General features: G+C 41.5%; 1 protein-coding gene across 1 annotated transcript in view; it reads left to right on the top strand.

The window, feature by feature from the left end:
- ZNF704 (zinc finger protein 704) overlaps positions 1-13,742 on the top strand; it is a 186,020-nt gene extending 172,278 nt beyond the window's left edge. The window contains exons 7-9 of the mRNA XM_090282903.1: positions 798-902; positions 12,791-12,888; positions 13,563-13,742. Of these exons, the coding sequence (XP_090139029.1) occupies positions 798-902; positions 12,791-12,888; positions 13,563-13,674 (315 nt within the window). The 3' untranslated portion in view covers positions 13,675-13,742. The remainder of the gene's footprint in view (positions 1-797; positions 903-12,790; positions 12,889-13,562) is intronic.
- The last annotated feature ends 9,578 nt before the right edge of the window (positions 13,743-23,320 follow it).

Raw genomic sequence — 23,320 nt, 5'->3', positions numbered from 1 at the left:
TATATGTATAAAAAATTAAGTATTCACCCTGGCCAAATAGCTCAGTTGGTTAGAACATTGTCCTGATACACCAAGGTTGCAGGTTCAGGCCCCAGTCAGGGCACATATGAGAATCAACCAATGAATGCATAAATAAGTGGAACCAACAAATAGATATTTCTCTCTCTCTTTCCCTCCCTCTCTCTCTCTCTAAAAATCAATTTAAAAAAATTAAGGAATCTATTGCAGTACTGTTTTTACTATGTCTTTCCACTAAATATATCATGAATGTTTTTGCATGCCAGTGAGTATTCTTCAACATCATTTGTAATAGCTCTCTGGATATATCATGATATAGCTACCCATTTCCCTATTATTGTACAGTTGTGTTTCCAGTTTTTTTATATATAATTTCTTTAGAATGAATTCTAGAGTGAAATAGCTAACATACAGAATAGTAAGAATTTATATATATATTGCCAGATTACCCTCCCAAATGTCATACCAATTTACATATCCACCATCACTGTATAAAAGTTTATTTCCAAATTTGATAGTGAGGAATTATATCTCACAGAGGTCCTAAAATATAGAAATCAGTGATCAAAAACTATCTCATTTTATACCTTAGATCAGTTGCTTAGATACATAAAAAGTTTACTTCCAGCTACTCTCTTTGACCATGTTTAATCTCTTCCTATAAGATAATTCGTCTCATATAGCTGAGATAATTTCTGAGGTCCTACTTTGTTAATCACAGCTAAGGTTCTGGGTGAACATATTCTTTCATAACAATTTTCTCTGTTTTCTATGTACAGGCCACACCCCCCATGAGCATTCCAGGATCGGCCAAGTTTGCCCCCAGTGGCAGCAGCTTCAGCATCTCCTGGCAGTCTCCTCCAGTTACCTTCACGGGCGTTCCAGTGAGTACAAACACAAAGAGGCAGAGAGCTGGACAAAAGTCAAATATAAAGTAAGAGAACAAGTTGTAGACACATGCAAGTAAAAGACAAACACCGGAATGCCAAAAGTACCCTGTTTCTTATGTGGTATTTACAAACTCCTCAGCAAGGTTCAGACAGGCCCAGCTACTCTGTGAAAGGTGTTTTGACTGGAATTTTAGAAAAGCAGAAGAATGTTTCAGCTGCTGATAAACACTGTTAGAAATACATCAAGATTTTTTGTATTGGTGGTATATTTGTATGTTTTCAGAAGACTTTTTAAAATTAAGCTCTGAACTCAGACCCTGAATATAAAAGAAAAAAAACCCTGAATACAAATGGCTCTTATCATTATGAGTAACTTTATAATATTTATGACTTTAAAATTATTATTTTGGGGTATATTATCTTCAAAAAATAAATATATTGAGATCACTTTTTTCCCCCAAAGCCAGAATAATCTATCCAGACAGAAGGGTAATTTGAAAATAAATGAGTGCTAAAATATACCATCAGGTTTAAGTATATAAGAATTGATTTGACATATTAAGTGATTACTCTCTGATAAATCACTGTGAATTAAACTGATTCCTAACCATTCACTTAAAAATATATTGAACTTCTTATCTGCCCTTCCATTCTAAATTATAGCTTTGCTGGATAGGGTAATCTTGCTTGTAGGTCCTTGTTTTTCATCACTTGGAATACTTCTTGCCTGCAAAGTTTCTTTTGAGAAATCAGCTGACAGTCTTATGGTAACTCCTTTGTAGGTAACTATGTTCTTCTCTTGCTGCTTTTAAGATTCTGTCTTTAGCCTTTGACATTTTAATTATGATGTCTCTTGGTGTGGTCTTCTTTGTGTCCATCTTGTTGGGACTCTCTGTGCTTCCCAGATTTGTATGTCTATTTCCTTCACCAGGTTAGGAAAGTTTTCTTTCATTGTTTTTTCACATAAGTTTTCAATTTCTTGCTCTTCCTCTTTTCCTTCTGGCACACCTATGATTCGGATGTTGGTACATTTGGAGATGTCCCAGAGGCACCTTATGCTATCCTCGTTTTTTTAAATTCTTTTCTCTTCTTATTGTTCTGGTTGAATGCTTATTTCTTCCTATGTTCCAAATTGTTGATCTGAATCCTGGCTTCATCCCCTCTGCTGTTGGTTTCCTGCAGGTTTTTCTTTATAGCTTAACACAGACCATCCATAGACCCCCACACTATTGATGCTCAGAGCATTTATAACTCCTGATAAGACCCAGAAAGTGGCTTATGATAATGAATATTCATGTTATTTTCTCTGTCACACTTCTCTCCCCAAGGACCTCACAAAAGCTCCTTATTTTCAAACCCTGGCAACTCCCCAGAGGTTTCCAGCAAATACTAAGACCTCTTGCAGAGCTGATAATAATGAAAGTGGCTCAGTCAATTCTGCTGCTCTCTACCAATGAATATTTATTAAATCCCTAGAGGACTAGCCAACAATAAAAAGCATCCTGCTGGCATCAGTTTAGAAATTTGTGGTTTCAAAAAAAGACTCCTGGAATTTGATTTTTAAACAATATTGTGGATCTGGAGTAATCATGAAAGTCACCTGCCTCATGGAATAGTGATCACTGCTGCTTGCTCTGAAAGACCGAGAATGCAGTCAAGGCCGTGTGAATAGACACCGGGAGAAAACAACTTAGACATTAGGTATTAGTGTTGTTTCTGGCAAGAATAGTGATCTACTGAGGTAAGTGTCAGAGGTTAGCAGTCAGTTGTTCTGGAGACTTGCTTTTGTTAGATATAAAAAGGCCCAGAGTGATTCTCACAGTCACATTTGCAACAATCCTTCTAACCTAGAAAGGCAGTTACAACTGCAGAATTACAGAGACCTGCTATTCTTCTTGTCTTTGACTTGAGAAGAATTTTCAAGAGCTTACATCCTGTTGCTCCCCACCGTGTAAAAACAAGCATAGCGTTAGATGGAACAGCCCAGTTCAGACTTTCAGATGGACTTTTCCCAATATGTTTTATTAATTAAACCGTTTCCTTTTGAAGTATAGAAAAATCACTCTGAGTAGTATGTTCTCCAGAGTTCCTCAGCTTTTTACACAGTAGGCTACCAGCCAGGTTCCTTCTATTGTTTGCTTTCTGACAGTAAAATTTTAAATCCTGCTGTGGTATCTCTCAACCCTCATCTCAATGCGCAGATTTTTCAGAGAGTCCCTAATTGCCCTGCATTGGTTCAGGGATGCTCTAGGTTAGAGCTTTGATATGAAGTATACAGAGTGGCTGGGTTAACTGTGTCTCTCACAAAAATCCTATGTAAACTCCCAATTTATTCTTTCACCAGAGAATTCCCAATTACATGGTTGTGTGGTCCAGTTCAGCTAGTGCGAGACTGGTAGCAATCAAGCTTGCCATTCCTATCTGAAAATAAAGATGAGGGTAGAGGGCTCTATTTTGCAAGACTTCTGTTTTAGCCTAGATTAGAAGACAAGAAGGCTTACCACCAAAAATGTTCTTCATCTGCCGTACTCTCTATTGATGCTTAACAACAACAAAAAAAAACGGTGTGTGTTTGCTGTCCACCTCCTTCTGCGGGGCTGGATCTCACAAGTGCGCAACACACAGGCACAGCACTGTCACATATCCACTGAGGACACCAGCCACTGTCCCTGTTTCTGCAGGAGCACTATCCCACCCCTGGAAGATGGGAGCCAGGTTCAATGTAAGAACATATGAATTCCTACCGTCTAAGTGAATGTAACAGTGTTTTCAGACAAAGGCTCTCAACATTTTAAATTATAGTGAATTTGTGTTAATAAGAGCCTCAACTGTGCTCATGCTAAAGAGTAGAGCAGTTGGTATTTTTTAAAATGCTCTTTAAGAATACATTTCTCTATGGATGGACCTGGAAAACATTATGCTAAGTGAAATAAGCCAGTCAAATACCATATGATTTCATTCATATGTGGAATCTGATGAATATACTGAAATAACAAGCAAAATAGAGACAGACTCATAGAGAGCAGGCTGACAGCTAAGGGTGGGGAGGTTAAGGGGTGGAGGGATTGAGCAAGAAGGAAAAAGGACTCATGGACATGGACAACCGTGTGGTGATTGCAAAGGGGAAAGGGGCATAAGGGAACTAAATGGTAATGGAACAAATACAATACAAAATAAAGTCAACAGAAGACACAAAAAATATAAATTAAAAAATCTTTAAAAAAAAAAAAGAATACAGTTCTGTCTGTACACCCAAACGAACACCCTGAGGTTGTGGGCCCCTTACTTAAGGTTTTCTTCCCTTTTTGAGAATCTTTGAGACCTGGAAGAGCGGCTACTTTTGTAAGCCTCCTGGAGACTACAAATACTCTTCTGAGAAATCTCAAGGTCTACAGGATTTTATTTATTCATTTGCTGACAATGAACTTCCTGGATATTGGGCTTTAATAAGTTCCTTGGGTAAGTCCTCCTCCCAGAGGTATGGAGCAAGGATGCCAATTTGCATATTTACAAATGTCACTGGGGGTTGTGTCTTTTCTAGACAAGGTTGTGGACACAGGGGTGGGGGGAGGACCTTCATTAATTACAACTTTCTTTGACCTGTTTTCCCAAATGACCATCTTTTCTTGTAATTACCTCCACTCCTTTCTGTCTTTTCATGACACATTAGTCTGCTCAACTTGCATTAACAGAATACCATAGACTGGGGCTTACATAACTGAAATTTATGTTCTCACAGTTCTGGGAGCTAGCAGTCCCAGATCAAGATTCTGTCTGATTCATTCCTGGTGAGGGCCTTTTTCTGTTACAGAGGGCACCTTCTCTCTGTGTCCTCACATGACCTTTTCCCTTGAAGGGTTTGTGGGGAAATGGAGAGAGCCCTTTGGTGTCTCTTCTTAAAAAATCACTAATCCTAGTGGATCGGGACCTCATCCTTTGGGCCTCATTTATCCTTAATTACTTCCTTAAAAGCTCCATCTCCAAATACAATGGCACCGGGAATTTGGGCTTCGACATGTGGATTTGGGGAAACCAAACATTCAGTCCATAAAAGGCCCCATACGGGCCAGTAGGAATAGACCAGCCTGCTGTCCCAGGGTCAGTCCAGGAGGCTTCAAGCCAGTAGGGTGTCCCAACCTGAAATAGTCATGGTTGCCTGTTAGTGGTTTAGCTGGGGTTGTTTTTTTAACACCTAAAGAGAGAATTCAAAATAGTATGTTGTAAGAGGTTAAAACCAAGCCAAGGTTCTTTTTTTGTTTCATTCCATTTGAGAGGTGGAAAATCACAAAGGAAAGAAATTTCTCCAATTTATTTACAGGAAGACACAACAACCATATTACTGATCTAGTGTGAGGTTCAGCCACAGATCCCAACTCTGGCACCTACATTGTGACCTCTTGCCAGTCACAGGGCCTCTGTTAAACAGTGTCCTTAACTCCAGCACCTGCTAAAGCTGCCGTGATGAGCACAGCCTGACACTGACATTGTGGAGCAGATACCATCATGGCACCTGTGATGTGTCTCATTGCTGTAACACAGCAGTCAGAGAACATGATCCTCCCTAATTGGGAGTGACTCATACATATGACACAAATTTCAACATGCAGGAGAAATTAAACCGATGTTTGCAGAGTATAATTTAGAGTGTTTTAAATGCTTCTGAGGTTATACCTAATTAGTAGACAAATTACAGGCATATCACCCAATAATTTTATTTATTTAGAAATAATACCATATAGTATCCTCTAAGCCCATTATATCATGTATAAAACATACCCCAAAAGAGAACCTAGAAATGGTTAAAATATAAAACAAGTAAAAATTGAAAAGTGGAAACCACTGGGGGAAATAGATGGAAGAATGCTTTGCTGGGCTTTATTTTAGGGCGTACATTGTTCCCATCAATGGAAGAGGAAAAAGCACATGATGTTATCTCTCCAAACCAAGTTCCAAGGCCAGCTGGGATAAGACAACCGTGTTCAAGTCCCAAGTCCACCAGTGACTAACTGTGGCCTATGCAACTAAACTCCTTTCCCTCACCTATAAAATGAATTGATGGCTGTACCTATCCTAGGATCATGATGAAGGTTAAATGAGGTAACATGTGGAAGGTAATTTGTTGAACAAGCTCCCAGAAAATTACTGCTGCTCTTAATTCTGGGACACTGCACAAGTCACTTTTCTGCTCAAAACCTGAATTATCTTACCTGCAAAATGGAAGAAACAGCACTTTCACTTTGCAGGGTTTTGTGAGGGTTAAAATAGATCACAAATAACCTAGTAGCCTATCTTTCACATTTTAGAGTGCTGGATAAATGTTAGTTCCTTGTACCAGCAACCTAGACTCCACCACCTTCAGTCCCAACCAAAATAAGAAGCTAAAACAGGGTTATCTAGCCATTAAGTCTCAAGGACAGCTCACGAGCTGGATTCTATGGCTTCTCCCCCATGCCTGAGCCACACGTGACAGGCAGTGAGTCCTGGTTTCTGCTGCATCGTGTGGACACCAGGCCTGGACTTGGAAAACGCAGGCCCTCAACTCCAGGGCTGAGAAAGCCATTAGCAGGAATAGACTGTAGAGAAGGGTTATTCCAGCAGAAGGTCCAAGTTCCTCAAACTGTGTTCTTGGGATTTTCAAATACTTCATCCTCTCTCCTCCTCCAAACCTACAGTTTTCACATTTCAGTAAGTGGCCCCAGCATCCCTCCAGCTGCTTAGTTCAGAAATGAGGATTCATCCTTGACCTCATGATTCCTCCCAGATTCATCTAGAGATGCGTGTTTTTTTGGTTTTGTCCTATATCCCATCCATAGCAAGTCCCAGGCTCTGCCACTAATAGACATGGGTCCAACCCCCTTCTTAACACCACAGCCACACCCTCATCTAAATCGCAGTGTATTTACCCCCAAAACACTGTAAAAGCTCAGAACCAGCTTCAGGGCTCCTCTCCAGCTAGCTGTCTTCAAGCCATTCTCCAAGAAGCAGAAAGTGATCTTTTCAAAGCATTAAGCAGGCGTCTTTCTTAAAACTCTCCAGTGGCTTCACTTGCCCTTAGAATAATTTCAAATTCTTTATCACAGTGACAGGGCATGACCTGGAGCTAACACCTCCTGCTTTCCCACCCTCTGCCCCTACAGTGTCTTCTGGCCCAGTCTGCACTCTGTACCCACAGTCCTTTGTCACTGCTATCCTTTCTCTGGGGTGTCCTAGAAATAAGAGGTAGTCTCCTCAAGAGGCCTCCTCTCACCACCCTGAATAAATAAATCTTCTGTCCTTTGATCAAGCTGCCTGTTACCCTATTTTATTGTGTTTGGTGTTCATTGACTCTCTCCCCACTAGAATGTACACTCCAAGACTTTGTTTTGTTTGGGGCTGTTTTCCCATGACCTAGAACAGTGTCTGGTGCATAGTCAGGGCTTAATAAATATTTATTTCAGAGAAGGAAAACTCTGACCCCAAAAAACCTCCGCTGCCTTGCGGCATACCTCTTCAGGGGAAAGGCTAAGGGAGTAAACCCCGACAGAAAATCCGGAGCCGGAGTCCCTAAGGCGGTTTGACGTTGTAGTCAACACCGGCAACTCCTGCGGCGCACCTGAAGCCAAGCTGTATTGACTCCGTCTTTCCCTTGGATCCTTCAGCTGCGAAGAGAGGGGGGGTCTGCTGCATGGGCAACAGCAGACCCTCCATATCACCCTGCCCAGGCTCTGTAGCTTCAGCTTCACTGGAGAGGACACTCCAGCGTCATCATAAGATGTCGATTCAACACGGGAGGGGACAGATACCGTGTCACTCCCGAGTCAGACTGCACAGCCATTCCCAGCGGTGCAGATAGACTCTTAAGAAGCTACACCATCGTCTCTTGAGACGGACGGCTGCCGACGAATAAATATTTATTGAATGAAGAGTATCCTGTAATCTCATATCACCCCACACAAAAAGGGGGCAGCAATTTCACAAGTCCCTGAACTAGAGAAAATCAGTTCTATAAGTTTGCCTTGGGAATGTCCCTGTGACTGTTAATAGGTAATGGTATTTCTAGGGCCATGCTGGCTTCTAGATGATTATGTTTTAAAATGTATTGTCTGATCTTCTGTAACACAAAGATTATATACTTATGTGAAACATTTATCTTTTGTTATGAACATTAGTTTTTGGCAGCTTTTGAGAATCCCAGCTGCTGGGAAGATATTTATTGTTATGAGAGCAGGTGATGCAGAGACTAAGTGAGCATCCCAAGGGGACCGGAGAAAAGAAGGGGGCCCTGCTATTGTTACGACTGGAGGCAGAGGCATAAGCGGGTAAAGCTCAGAACAGCCCTGCCCTGCCATTACAGGGTCCATGACATTAGGCAAGTTATTTATCCTCCTTGTGCCTTGATTTTCTTATCTATAAAATGGGAACAATAGCAGTACTTATCACATAGGGTAGCTGGGAAAATTAAAGCTATCAGTGAACCTAGCAGTGATGTTTGGTAAGTATTATGTGGGTGATATTCTTTCTTGATTTGCTCAAGCTCTTGGTTTCTTTTCCTTTATGCCTTTTGGACCCCAGAAGGGGTTTGAGGCTGTGTGGGTATCTTGTGCAAGAAGCCATTTATTTAGTGGTTCTGAATGACGGAGTGAATGGAATACCAAGGGCCATGTGATGTGACCACTGACTAGCTGCATGATTTTAGAAAGCTCTCTTAACCTCTCTAGCTTTTTTTCTTCTTTAAAAGGGAAACCATGGTGCTTGGAAAAGGAATGTCCTTTAAGGTTTAAAATACTATTCAAATGGAAATATGTTAGTATGGGCAAATTAAAATGCACACATGTAAAGTCATGAAGATTTTTAAGGTATTAATTGTTGCTGGGTCTTTTCTATTGGAGACACATTTAAATTCTGCTGTGAACATCACCCCATCTATTTTTTACATATATTTTATTGATTATGCTATTACAGTTGTCCTAATTTTTCTCCCTTTGCCCTCCTCTACCCAGTACTCTCCTTCCCTCCAGCAATCTCCCCTCTGAAATGGCTTCTCCATTTCCTATACTATTCTTAACAGCCCCCTGTCTATTTTGTATCTACCAGTTATGCTTCTTAATCCTTGAACCTTTTTGCCAGTCTCCTGCAGCCCCCTCCAAGCTGATGACCCTCCAAATGATCCCCAAACATATGATTCTGTTCCTGTCCTGGTTGTTTGCTTAGTTTGTTTTTGTCTTTGTTTTTTAAATTCAGTTGTTGTTGGTTGTGAGTTAGTTGTCATTTTAATATTCATAGTTTAGACCTTTTTTTTTTCTTAAATAAGTCCTTTTAACATTTCATGTAATAAGGGCTTGGTGATGATGAACTCCTTTAGCTTTAACTTGTCTGGGAAGCACTTTATCTGCCCTTCCATTCGAAATAATAGCCTTGCTGGATAGAGTAATCTAGGCTGTAGGTCCTTGCTTTTCAACATTTGAATACTTCTTGCCAGTCCCTACTTGCCTGAAAAGTTTCTTTTGAGAAATCAACTGATATTATAATGGGAATTTCTTTGTAGGTAACTCTCTGCTTTTCTCTTGCTGCTTTTAAGATTCTCTCTTTATCTTTAACCCTTGGTATTTAAATTGATTTGTCTTGGTGTGGTCCTCTTTGGGTCCAACTTGTTTGGGACTCTCTGTGCTTCCTGGACTTGTATGTCTATTTCCTTCACCAGATTGGGGAAGTTTTCTTTCATTATTTTTTCAAGTAAATTTTCAACTTTTGGCTCTTCCTCTTCTCCTTCTGGCAACCCTATGATTTGGATGTTGGCACTTTTGGAGATGTCCCAGAGTCTTCTTATACTCTCCTCATTTCTTTTTTAATTCTTTTTTCTTCTTGGTGTGCTAGTTGAATGCTCATTTCTTCCTTATGTTTCAAATCACTGATTTGAATCCTGGCTTCCTTTCCTTCAGTCTTGGTTTCCTATAGATATTTCTTTATTTCAATTATTGTATCCATATTCATGAGTTCTCTAAGCATCCTGATCACCACTGTTTTGACCTCTGCATCTGATATGTTGGCAATCTCTGTTTTGCTTAGTTCTTCTTCTGGGGTTTTGTTCTTTTCTTTCATTTGGGCTATATTTTTTTGTCTCCTCAATTTGACAGCCTCCCTGTGTTTGTTTCTGTGTATTAGGCAGAGCTGCTTTGACTCCCTATCTTAGCATATCTGTTAAGTTGTGTGAGGTGGAGCCATAGGTATTTTCCAGGGTGGGGAAAACTGCTTTACTGTTTTGTGGCTCTGTGGGGAGAGGGTTTGGAGAAGGGCCAGTGCCACTGACTAGTTTTTGGAGGTTTTCCCAAAACTTGCCCCATTTCTAGTCACTTCAACCACTTCTTGTATGTAACCAGCACCCTTCCAGCTGTTGCCCTGGTGGTGAATGTCAGAGTAGGTGGGTTTGCATACATTTTAAGTCCATGCAGGCCCTTTAAATGGACTCTCCTGGTAAACAGGCAGTTTCTTCTTCTGCTGCAACCCCCATTGGTTTTTACAGCCAGAGGTTATAGGGCTTTATCTTTCCAATCCTATAAACTCTGGCAGTGAGGTCTGGTCTGGAGCTGGGATTGCTTGTTCCCAAGGTATCTCTCTCAAGTTTTTTAACAATATTTTACTGATTATACTATTACAGTTATGCCAATTTCTCTTCCCTTTGCTCCCCTCTGCTACATACTCCCCTCCCCTCCAGCAATACTATCCCCCTTAGTTCATGTCCATGGGTCATGCATCTAAGTTCTTTGGCTTCACCATTTTCTGTACTATTCTTAACATCCCCCTGTCTAATTTGTACCTACCAATTATGCTTCTGAATCCCTGCACCATTCCCCCATTTCTCCCCCTTCCACCTCCTTGCTTGATAACCCTCTAAATGATCCCCATACTTATGATTTTGTTTTTATTCAGGTAGTTTGCTTAGTTTGTTTTGTTTTTATTTTTTAGTCTGTTTTTTATAGTTGTGCGTTTATTTTACTATTCATAGTTTTCATCTTCTTTTTCTTAAGTAAGTCCCTTTAACATTTCATATAATAATGGCTTGGTAATGATGAACTTTTTTAGCCTTAGCTTGTTTGGGAAGCACTTTGTCTGCCCTTCCATTCTTAATACCTTCACTGGAGAAAGTATTCTTGGTTGTAGGCCCTTGCTTTTCCTCACTTTGAATACTTCTTGCCTGCAAAGTTTCTTTTGAGAAATCAGCTGACAGGTACCCCTTTGTAGGTAACTCTGCTTTTCTCTTGCTGCTTTTAAGATAGTCTCTTTATCTTTAACTTTTGGCATTTTAATTATGATGTGTTGGTGTGGTCCTCTTTGGGTCTAGCTTGTTTGGGACTCTCTGTGCTTCCTGGACTTGTATGTCTATTTTCTTTGCCAAATTAGGGAAGTCTTCCTTCATTATTTTTTCACATCAATTTTCAATTTCTTGCTCTTCCTCTTCTCCTTTTGGCACCCTATGATTTGGATGTTGGCACAGTTAAAGTTGTTCCAGAGATTCCTAAGCCTCTCCTCATTTTTCTTCAATTCTTGTTTCCTTCTTCTCTACTGGTTGACTGTTTATTTCTTCCTTATGTTCCAAATCATTGATATGAACCCTAGTTTCCTTCCCTTCATCATTGGTTTCATGTGGATTTTCCTTCATTTCACTTATAATAGCTTTCATTTCTTCCCTTATGCATTTGTCATACTTAATCTTTTCTGTCAAGTCTGTGAGCATGGTTATCACCAATGTTTTGAACTCTGTATCTGTTAGGTTGGCTATATCCTCATCACTCAGTTGTCCCACTGTAACCTTGATCTGATCCCTCTTTGGGGCCATACTTCTCTGTCTCCTCAACTTGACAGTCTCCTGTGTTTGCCTCTGTGTCTTAGGTAGAGCTGTCATGCCTCTTACATTGTGGGGCACAGCCTTAGGTATTAGTCATAGGAGGTGACCCATTTCACCACTTCCCATATGCGACTGGCACCCCTCTAGTTGTTGCTTGATGATGGTTCCCAGAGTGGGTGGGTTTGTGGACATTCTAGGACCATGGGGGCCCTCTAAACAAGCGGACTCTGCTGAGAGACTGGCAGTTTCTTCCTCCACCCCAACCCTCACTGGTTTACACAGTCAGAAGCAATGTGGTGTTATTTTCCCCTGTGCTGAAACCGTGAGCTCTGCAGCCTTGTCTGAGGCCAGGATCACTCTACTTTTATAATGTATGACTGCACTTATCACTGCCAGCCAACAGGCACTGCCCTGCCACTGCTGCTACCACCACCGCCACCACACCGTGTCTGCCCAGCCCCAGCTCTGCCCCTTCTACCTGTCTGGATGAGTATTTCTTTTTTATTTCTTTGTTTGTTGGAATTCCATGCAGCTCACTTTTCTGGTACTTCTGGTTGATTTTTTAGTTTTGAGGTAATTGTATTCCTTCTTAGTTGTGGAGGGAGATGCATCATGTCTACCTATGCCTCCATCTTGGCAGGAAGTCCCTCTCAATTTTTATCCACCACATGTGAATGTGGAACTTCCCGTTCTGCCACTGCTGCCACCTCTCTGCCCCAATTCCATGTCTTCGCCCCTTCTACCCACCAGGATGAATATGGCTTCTTTAAATCTTTGGTTGGACTTCTATGCACTTCAATTTTTTGGCAGTTCTGGGTGCTTTTTGTTTTGAGGTTAGTTGTAATTCTTCTTGTGGTTGCATGAGGAGGTGAAGCACATCTATCTATGCCTCCATTTTTACCAGAAGTCACCCCATCCATTTTAATATGTGGTCTCTGTGAAGGAAACACTTCAGCTCCATGTCTAATGGTGAAGGTCCACTGCCCGCATCACAGAGGCTAAATAAAGGTATGGCACAGAGAACATGCCCTGTCAACTTTGTTTTCCATGTCCTCACCAGGTGTCACCAACACATCACCATCCTGTGGGCCCAGGAGAGCAGAGACAGCACAGTCACACGGTCTTGTCCTCCCCACCCAGGGGGATGGTTAGCCTAAGGTATGAAACTCCACATTTCAAAGGAATTAACTGAAAAGTAGAAGAGCAAGAAAAAGAGAAATCAGAGATATGATCATCTGTAAAATTTCCCTGTACTGTAATGGATGAGACACACTTTCTTGTGTTCCCATGGTTTTCCCCATCCATTAACTATGAGGGAAATTTTGTTGTTTCATTGTAACAGTTTGCAGTAAGTTTTGCTAAAGAAAAAGCCATGTTGATTACTGGGTCTTAAAGCTATGTTGCATTAACCCCTGTATTAAATGAACTACAGAATAGAGTTTCTAATCCAGATCAAGGAACACCTCCTGGGATTCCCTTAGCTAGGATGATAGACACTTGAGAAACGAGAGACCACTTGAAAGTACATCTTTAAAAACTTGAAACAGTAATGCTCTCTGCTGGTCTTTCTCATTGTACGTGCTTAATTCAGTATTATTCAGATAGCCAATATCATGTCAGCAAGTGGACAAGTAGGCGCTTAAGAATTAGAGAAGCCAATGATAGCAGCCCTGGGCAGTGGCCAGGAAATCACCCAACATTTGTGAAAGCCTGACCTGGAGGGAGCTCTGCTGTGTTTCCTAACTTATTTTCTCCATCGAGGGATTTTGAGCCCTCAGTGGAATGCCCATTGAGTTCCTCCCACTGACCATGCTGTCCTCACCTGTTCGCAGGAAGTCCCGGGGAGAAGGTAAGAAGTGCCGGAAGGTGTATGGCATGGAGAACCGAGACCTGTGGTGCACAGCCTGCCGCTGGAAGAAGGCCTGCCAGCGCTTCCTGGACTGAGGGACCTGAGGGACAGTGGTAATTGGGTCACAGCCACTGGGTCACGGCCACCGTGGGTCAACCCTCATCTCCCACTGCAGCTTTCAGGGAGCGCTCTTCCTTCTGAACAAAACATATCTGAAGCCCAGGAAAACACTTCCAGGAACCTTGATGGAATTACAGCAAAAAAAAAAAAAAAAAGGAGGGGGTTCACATAGTCACTGGTCTGTTTGGAGTAACACCTAGAGCAGCTGTTACTAGTTTTTCATATGTGTGAAAAGGAAAGCCAATTTTCTTTGCTGTGTGTCTAGATCTGAAAACCATGGACTTCCATAGCAATGGAACCAACAAAGCCCATTTTACCTAGAAAGGAGGCATATTTTAATAAACTTTCTGAAAAATGCCATTTCTGGGGAGGGAGTTGACATGCAAAAAAGCTACACGTGATTTTGTAGCATTTGTACAAAGAACAATATCCGCTTTTGTGTAAATAGTCTTTTTCCAGTTTCCATTTGACTTCTTGGGACAGCACTCTGGGTATCTTTTTCATGTCTTTCTTGTTTGTTTGTTTTGTCTTGAAGAATGGCCCCAAAATGGTAGAGCTGTGGGCTCACAGGGCCCCAGACGACAGAAACTCAAAAAGAGGTTGACTGGACTCACCAGCAGACTTCAGCTCCAAGCTGAGCTCAGGACATCCAGCTGTCACCGATGAGAAACATGTAGAAGTCTTCCCAAGATCTGTAAGAAGCCCTTCCCCAAACAGCTCCTTCTCTGTCTGCTCAACTCAATCCAGAACTGGCACGTGGAGTTCTGCGGGTAAGCCTGACACTTCTTTCAGGGACGTGATGTAAACCACAGCTGAAATCTGTGTCATCACTTGTCTGACAAAGTCATTGCTAGGTCTGTGGGTCACCGAGTTTTCCCTCAAAACTCCACACTGTCTGGTCTGAGAAAAGGTCAAGAATTCAAACTGTCCCTGCAGGTTTGCTTTAGACAGCAGAGCACAGCCTCTGCATCTCCATCTGTTCAGAAAGCCACATGAGGTCAACAGACCAACCTGCATACTGCGTGCACTTGGGCAGGTTTTATGCTTTAGCATGTCTGGGAGATGGGTTTATGAATAATCTAAATATTTTGTGGGTAGAGGGAAGATCCAAACCTTTATTTTTCTTATGAAAATTGTGGAGCTATTCATTAAGAACTGGCTCAGAAGAAGCATAGAGAACACCAAAAGAAAAATGCACATCGGTATAGGATGCTCTTGATTTAGTAGGACAGGGCTCGTACTGTGTTCTGTTTATCAGGCTTTCTAACCTGGTTGGTCAGTTGGTTTTGGTGGTAGTGGTGTTGGCAGAGGGGAATAGTTGCCAAGCCCTATAAATTCTTACCCTCCTCTCAATTGCCCTGCTAGAGAGCTATTTCCCCTATACCTATGCAAAGAGGTACAAGTACCTTATAGGATGCACTGTGCGGGACAGGAGCCTAGGATCAGCCATAGGAATGTTAAAGGAAATTGCACAGAGGAAGGTTTAATATATGTCTAGAGATTGTACATACACCTTTTCTAAAGAGTAGAAAGAAGTCATCTAGTAATAACATATATATATATATATATATATATATATATATATATATATATATGGTTCTGTAATATAATATCCACAATCTACGTTGTTATATTTTGGTAACTGGATTTTTTTAAAACTCTCATATGACTTTTTAAACATGATTCCCTAGAAGAGATCCTGTTTTGCTCCCTCATTTTTTTTTCTTTAAGAACACTTATTCCAAGAGAACAGAGAAAGAGCTTTATTTAATTTCACATCATGGTGCTCTATCAGCACTCCCCATGGCATCAGCTGTAGGATATGTTTAGTACTTATGAGGTCAGCCAAGAAAGGGCATTTTTTTTTTTAAAGCAGAGAAATGTTTTTGCATCCTCTACCCTAGCATGTCTTTTTTCCTCCCCAGTGACCTGTCACTTCACCTCCAGGCACCATCCACTGTGAGGCAGTCCTCTGGCCTGGTGCCGGAGCCCTGAGCTGTAGGCAGAGTGCTTAGTGAGTCCAGGGCTGATCGCTCATTTAAGCAAGTTCACCATGTACTTAAATGGTAGTTGGGGTACAACCCTGGAGCGGGGATTTTTCTCTTCAGCAAAGCTCCCTGGCTCTTGATTCTTGGATTAAGTCACTAATAAAAAATGATTAACATGATGAGGAGCTAAATTTATCCCCCCAACACAAATAACTTCTGGACACAAGAAGGGAGAGACCCTTGCTGTGGAGCAACCTTGGGACCAGGCTCTGTGGCTCTCCTGCAGAGACATGGGACAGGAGTAGTTCTGAGCTCTGGCCTAGATTTTAGCCAAATGCAAAGGTATGAGTAGAAGATAGAGCTGTGTGCCCTTCCCTGGGAGTTCTTCACCTTTCTAACACCTTCTTTACACATACCCTCCCAAGTCTCCTGCCACGTGGGGTCTCCTTCCTGACCATACAGACACCCCTTCCCTGTACAGAGGCATGTGGTAACTAGGATGCCACTAAGCTTCACCTGGACAGCCTTGAAGAAAAGGAATTCAATTTCCTGAAGGCCACCCAGAAAGCAATGAATTGGAATATATAACACTGATTGTAAAAGCTAAATTTTAAAAATATAGAGATATTTTGTTACGCTTTGGAACTAAACAAAGTGCCAAATTAAGCCCAACATTCACTTATGCCACCTCTGGGGTATTATGTTCTTTTATGTTCTCTCACTTGGCAGAGGGAGGAAGGTGGTAGATGGGAAGGGGTGTCCCACAGCACACTGGCAGCTGAGCTGGAGCCCTGTCCATCATAGGCACCACAGAGACCTGTCTGTGCAAAAGGAATGCAATGCAGTGGATTCTGGTCCCAAAGTATTTCTAAATAAGGGTCGTCATAGCCTTGACTTTTCTCTCCCTTGATACTCCTTCCTTCAGAAAACATTTCTCATCTCTCTCCAAAGAAGGCATTTCATAGTGATGGACAGATGTTCTTCAGATAGCTGCACAGTTAGAAAGAGAATCATCAGGCAATAGTTTGAAGCCTTAGCCCTCCCCAGGAGACATGCAGCCAAGTTGTGGGAGGCAGCGTGACAACTTGGAGAAAGTAGCAAGAGTGTTGGAGACCCGAGAATAAACACAAGAGCCCATGGACACCTAGCTCCCACCCCTCTTAGTGCTGATCAACCACTGGTGGCTGTCCCTGGGCCCCTCTAGGGGAGTGGCCCCTGCAGCATGCAGAAAGCGCCCTGGTGAGTCAGGTATCCACACCTGTGAGAGCAACCCACTGCCTCCTTCAGCAGACTTCATTGGAAATGAAAGCACAGCTTTCACTTGAGAATGTTTAGAGAAAACGGGAAAGACTTGTACATTTAGAACGGAATGCCTTGAGAATAGTAGCAAAATACCATAAATAATAATTTCCTCAGGGAAAAGTAAAGGGTATGTGAAAAATAGAACTGGAGGAGCTTAAGATTAGAAAGACTTATTATCTCTAGAGTCTTCTAGTCAGAAACGTTGGGTTTTTTGTTGTTGTTTTTTCATGAACATGATGTTATTAAAAGACAAAGTTACATGAACTGGATGGGACCAACTTTTTGAGGCTTTATGAGAAGAGCTGTTTCTTTGTGACTGAGCTGTGGTCAAAGGCTGGTGTGTGGACCACAGGCACCATCCCAATGGGTGTCCACAGACTCGTGGAAGGCTTTCTCAGAATGTGGTTGTGAATACATAGCCTTGGCATTCCTTCCTCTCATCACCTGTGGGATGGCCAGTTCTTAGCTATGAGCAGAAACCCCAAGGGGAAAGGCATTAAAGCTGTGATAGCAGGTTAAGGAGCAAACTTCCATGGACTTTTCTGGACAAGGTGCTGCTTTTTCTCATGACCCTGTAGAACTTCTCTTGATCACGTTAACTGTAGCAGTGACCAGGGTGAGCACGAGGAAGAATCTGTGTACACAAATGAGTGAAAACACAGCAGGGTTTGTGGGTGTGGATGAGGGTATGGATCATTTTGGAGAGTGTGCTGAGCACACGGGGCAACTGCAAGTTTCATTTCTCTAGGAAAATAACCCTCCCAGCCTCAAACACACACACTCTTCCTGCTCCCTGTACCTGTGGGGATCCTCCCTGTGGGGTTCCTCCCTATGGAAACTGATTTCTTTTTCTTTTTTTTTTTTTTTTGTCTTTTTCCATTGTAACTAGTCAAACCACAAGTCAGAAAAGAAAATAAGATCAGCACTTTGGGGTACCAATTGTATCACCAATCCAGCAAGAAAGTATAAAATATTTCATTGTGACTGACTTTGAAAAAAGCCTATATCCAATGGTCTAGATCAGTGATTTTCAGCCTTTTTCATCTCATGGAACACATAAACTAATTACAAAATTCTGTGGCATACCAAAAATATATTTTTTGCCAATCCGAAAAAATAATAAGTATAATTTTGATCCATTCACACCCGATGCCTATTGTGGTGTTGGCTGTTTTCTTCTTCTTTTTTTCTCTTTTTTGTACAATCTAAGGGAGAAAAGGTCAGTGCCCCGAACTAAATAGTAAGGTATTGTATGTTTTAAAAAACTTTGTGACACACTGGTTGAAAATCGCTGGTCTAGATACTTTAAAAGGTGTATCTATCATAGGACCAGCATTCAGAGTGGGACTTTTACTTCTGGACTTGATTTGTAAATAGTTCCTTTTTTTTAAAAGACAATCTTGTATGTTATAACTTCTCTGTGGATCTGAGAATCACAATGATAACGTGTTGTATCAAAATGTAATCTGAAATACAATAACAATTATAACTTAATTTTCCAAATAAGACAAGAAATACACTGCTTAGGCTTCTACAATTCTAAAGAGACATACCACTTTTATAATAAGCATTAGTATTCAACTTCTCAAGTTAACAGAACTAGAGATATTTTACAAGATGCAGTATTTTGTAATCACTAAGAACATGAACATTTTGTGGGAAAATGACCTTGGTTTTTACAAGATGCAGTGTTTTGTAATCACTAAGAACATGAAAATTTTATGGGAAATGACCTTGGTTTTATACATTGAAGCTTATTTTTTAAAAGACAGTATTTTACCAGACAGGAAATGTTAATATTACAAGCAATTCCTGCTCTCCAAACAAAGGGCTATGCCTCTTTTAAGCAAGTGTTTTGATGCGTATCTTTTCAGTTAACCCTCTGCAGTGGGGGGTAGCAATGTAGATCAGATGGAAAGATTAATACCAGAGAATCAAGATGGCAGTAGCTACTCCTTTAATCGTTAACAGTGTGTTTTCAAAGTATTTTGGGGGAAAAAGACACTTTAAGAATCATCCTATGTATCTCAAATCTAAAAAGTGTTAATGAACATGCTTATATTACAATAGGAGAGATATTCTTGTAAATTTTTTAATGTAAAATACTAGATTCTGTCTCACACACAAACTTACCAATTACCCTACCAGAACTACAAACCTGCATTTAACTAGCAAGTATTATTTGTTAGAAATTTTTTAAATCATGGAATGCAAGCACAAAGGTAGAATTCTTAGGTGATCAACAGTGTTTAAAATAATTTTGTCTTCAGCACTAAATAACTTTCATTTCCTTATCAGAACAAGTGATTGATTTCTTTTTTTATGAGAAGAATTCACAGACACACCAGGTTGGGATCAGAAAGCCACAGTATTCCCAAGAACTGGGAAACAAGGAAGGCACCCAAATATTCTGAGCTTCACCAAACCATTCACGATGCGGTATGTTTTTTTTTTTTGTTTGTTTGTTTGTTTGTTTGTTTGTTTTTTAATCCCACTCACTGTTAAAGCAAGAAAGCATCTTTCTTTCTAAGATTCTCCTCATTCAAAAGCTGGACCCATTAGCCAAGTATGCAGATAACATCAAAAGAAAAGCTAGGATAGAATAATCAACTACTGTGAGGTGGTCAGAGGATCACTCAGACCTCGCTCTCAAATGGGCTTTAGAATCTGTACACATGAGGACTAGAAATGCACAGAGTTAGGGAACGACTGTATGGCCTCGCCTCCTGGTCCCTGAGATGAGGTAGTCTGAAAATTTCTATGTTCCTTCCCCTGGATTATCTCTGTTGTTAGCATTAAAGTTCCCATGAAGCATTCATTGCTGAATGGTTTTGAACCAAGTTAAGTCTTACTTCATTTTTAAGTAGAAGCTTCCTAATGGTATAGAGCAGATACTTTAGAAGGGCCAGGCAGGCTGTGAATGAATGATTCAGATCAGGCAAAAGAAAGACACCAGAGAATGGTGGCAATCATGATGAACAAGAAAAAACACATCTCCTTTGAAAGGGGGACCCAGCTATAGACAATCGGAACCATGCAGAAATCAGGCCCAGGGTGGTTAGATCTTCTGACTTGGAAATATAATTTTAACTGGCACTTAAATGTTGACAACTAACCAAAATTCTTGGCCAATATTATGCAGACCCGAGAGAACCTGTATGTGGGCAGATACAGCCTTTGGTCACCAGATACAGCTGTTGGGGAACACAAAGTTCACATTCCATGGCCATCAGTCAAGTTCCTTCATCAGTTCTCCTCCCCCAGCCACACACACACACACCTTGACACTATCTGGGCAACTAAAATCAAGGAAGGGAAAGAGGTCAGTTCTCCCCAGAAATCATTCTCATGGAAGACTTGAATATAGAAATATAATGTCCTTAAACTAGCCTTGCCTCTGATCAAAACATACTGAAGTCTTATCCAGCTCTTGCTCTGCTTTCTTGGGGTATGCCCAGGCCATACCCCAGAGCATCAGATAACTGTAATCTTAACTTTCTTAGTGTTTTCGCTGCCGTGACCACTGTGATGAGAGGCTGGCAAGGAGCAGCCTTGCGCCTTCAGAAAAGGCAGCTGGGAGCCCCCAAAGTTTAAGAGAGCACACGTAGCTTCCTTGTGCTGAAGCCCTTTGCCAGCCCCTCCACATTTCTTCCCCCTCCTTCCTGCCTTGTGATTTTTGTCCCAGGGTAATATTTCTGTGGTTTCACCTCTAATATGGCAAAATCCTCACCTAAAAACTGGTAGGTACTTGAGTATCTTTGAGTGTCCACTGACCTCAGAATGAAATTTTTCCACACAGAAAACCTTAGCATCTTTATCTGAGGACAAAGACAAAGTAGGAATAAATGTGTCATGGAAAAAATTAGACATCACTTCCTCCATCTGGATGAAGTAAGTGATTTTAGGCCATGTCTTACACCAGAATCCTGATGGTGTTGCGACAATCACATTTATAATAAAGTATGTCTCTTTCAGATGCATTGTGCTATTTGAACTTACTAAGAACCAAGTGGAGAACAGGGATATTTAGGGTCACTCTCACCCACCTCCCAGGCTAAGCAGAGTGGTCTGGAACCTGGGAGTCAGCCTCACAAGGGCCTGCAAGTTCAAGGGCAAGGGCTCAATAAAGCTCAGGTGAATTCCAGAACAAATCCAGACCTGAGAAAACCCAGCAACCCACCATGTTCTTTACCCATTCTTCCAATCCAGTTTTTCACCATAGAAGAGCCCATTCACTCTCCCTGTCAAATGCAAACTAATCATCTCCAAATGTAAACTAGGGTAGCACCATGCTGCATTCCCTAAGTTCCAACTGTGTAAGTGGGCATTATAGGAGTCGATTAGCTAACACGAGTAACAGTTTAGACTCCTTGGGAAAAGTTATTTTGTTGCTAACATTCAACATTCGTTATCATGTAAACTTAAACTGATGCCAGGAAATTTTAAAGCAGCTCAGATTTACAATGTGTAGGGATCACATCAAAAAGTACTACTGTTGTCCCTGGCTGCTGTGGCTCAGTGGATTGAGCGTCGGCCTGCGAGCGAAGTGTCACTGGTTCAATACCCAGTCAGGGCACAGTATTAGGTTGCATGTCAGGTCCCCAGCTGGGGGTGCGAGTGAGAGGCAACCACACAGTAAAAAAAAAAAAAAAAGAAGTACTACTGTTAACGCCAACTTGGAAACACCTGGGAAACTGGTTAAGTCGTGTTTTAAATATGAATGCAATTCAAATAGCTCTGGTGATGCCTGAGATTTCTGTCCCTGTGAGGGGTGCGAGGTGGTCTGATACCTGAATGGATTTCACGCCACCCTTCTCCATTAGTTTACCAGGGTAAAGCCACTCACAGGGAGCTGGAAGGACCTAAATCATTCTGGCCTACCACCTACATCATTAACAGACTCTCTGATAAATGTTTCTAAAGCAGTAATAGAGCTGGAGTAGGACATGGGGGAGCACTTTCCTCCTCTGCTGGAAAAGAAGCCCGTTGTGCAGTCGTTGGTACCAGTGTTGTGACAGTGGCAGGCTTAGAAGGACCCAAGCTGTAGGGAACAAGAAGGAAGCGACCCCTCCAAAAGGGGATAATGATAGATTTTGAAAGAAGGTGGCAATCATGAACTCAATGCTTAAATTATAGTCCTTGCTTTTTAAAAATGTTCTTTCATATTGGGTGTCATCTATGCTATTAACTGCCACCTTCCAAAGAAAAGATTGCCTTCATTTGCATTATGAAAACGTTAAAAATAAATTCTCAAGTCTACTAACTACAGGTCTCCCCTGCTATCCTGAGGTAATGTGGGCTTATGAAACTTTTTGTAAACTGAATCAGTAATGCGAACACCTACGTTAGAGTCATGTGTTGGCTTTTTTCGTAAAAGCGAAATCCTCTTTGGATTTCTTTCAGTTAGTAAGAGCAGGTGTCAGTCTATGGACTTTCATAAAAACCAAGTGGCCAAAGGCAAACTTCTGAAATTGGGGGACACGTGTTATATTCACTTAGTGGGCAATTCCCAAAATTTTTAATTCAGAAAATTAGTGAGAGTACAATGTAGCAACTCCTGGAGAATGCAAAGTGAGCTGTCTTTTAAGAGTGACCTTTTCTTTAAAAATAAAAATAAAAGAGTTGCTTATCTATTTTCTTCCGAATTCTCTCTGCACCCCTAACTAAAGAGGAAAACTGGTGCTCAGGAGAAGTTGAGCTTTGAGAACAGAGAATAGTCCCCATCCTGATAGCCTCTGCGCATTCACTGGTGACCCGACCCTCTGACCAGAGGCTGTGCTGTTATTATGTATGTTCCTTTCCCAAAGCCCCAGATTAAACATTTTGCTTCTAGGCTGCTGATTTCTCACCCTTCTTAGGTAAGATCCAAGGGGATAAGAGTCACTGTGACTGATGCGTTAGTCTCAGTCTGTGAGGCCACCCCTTCCCTTGGGGAAGAATTCCCATCTGTCTGAGCAGCTTTGGAAGTTCACTCAGAAAGTGGGGTTGGTCAGCACACAGCCTGCCACACTCATCACAAAAGACTCACCAAGTCACTGATAAAGGTCAGGCAGATACCTAGTCCTCTCACCCTGACTCAAAGCCCCATGCAGCTACCATACTGCCAACCCCTTGCACGTGGACCACAAACAGAAGAAGGGCAAAGGGAGTGAGCTTCACTTTAACTGCTCCAGGCCTCACTTTGCCCACCTTATACAGCATGAAAATGGAAGTGGTTTTAAAAATGTGATAGAAAGTGGCTCCTGCAGGGTGTCAATTGTTTTTAATTTATATTCATGGATCTAGAAAACAACAGCTCCAATCTGCTCACATGGTGAGCCCTTGTCCCTTA

Source organism: Furipterus horrens, unplaced genomic scaffold (assembly GCF_987537825.1).
Source record: "Furipterus horrens unplaced genomic scaffold, mFurHor1.1.pri manual_scaffold_7, whole genome shotgun sequence".
In the NCBI taxonomy this organism is placed as follows: domain Eukaryota; kingdom Metazoa; phylum Chordata; class Mammalia; order Chiroptera; family Furipteridae; genus Furipterus; species Furipterus horrens.
This window is presented reverse-complemented; position numbering and strand designations above follow the sequence as displayed.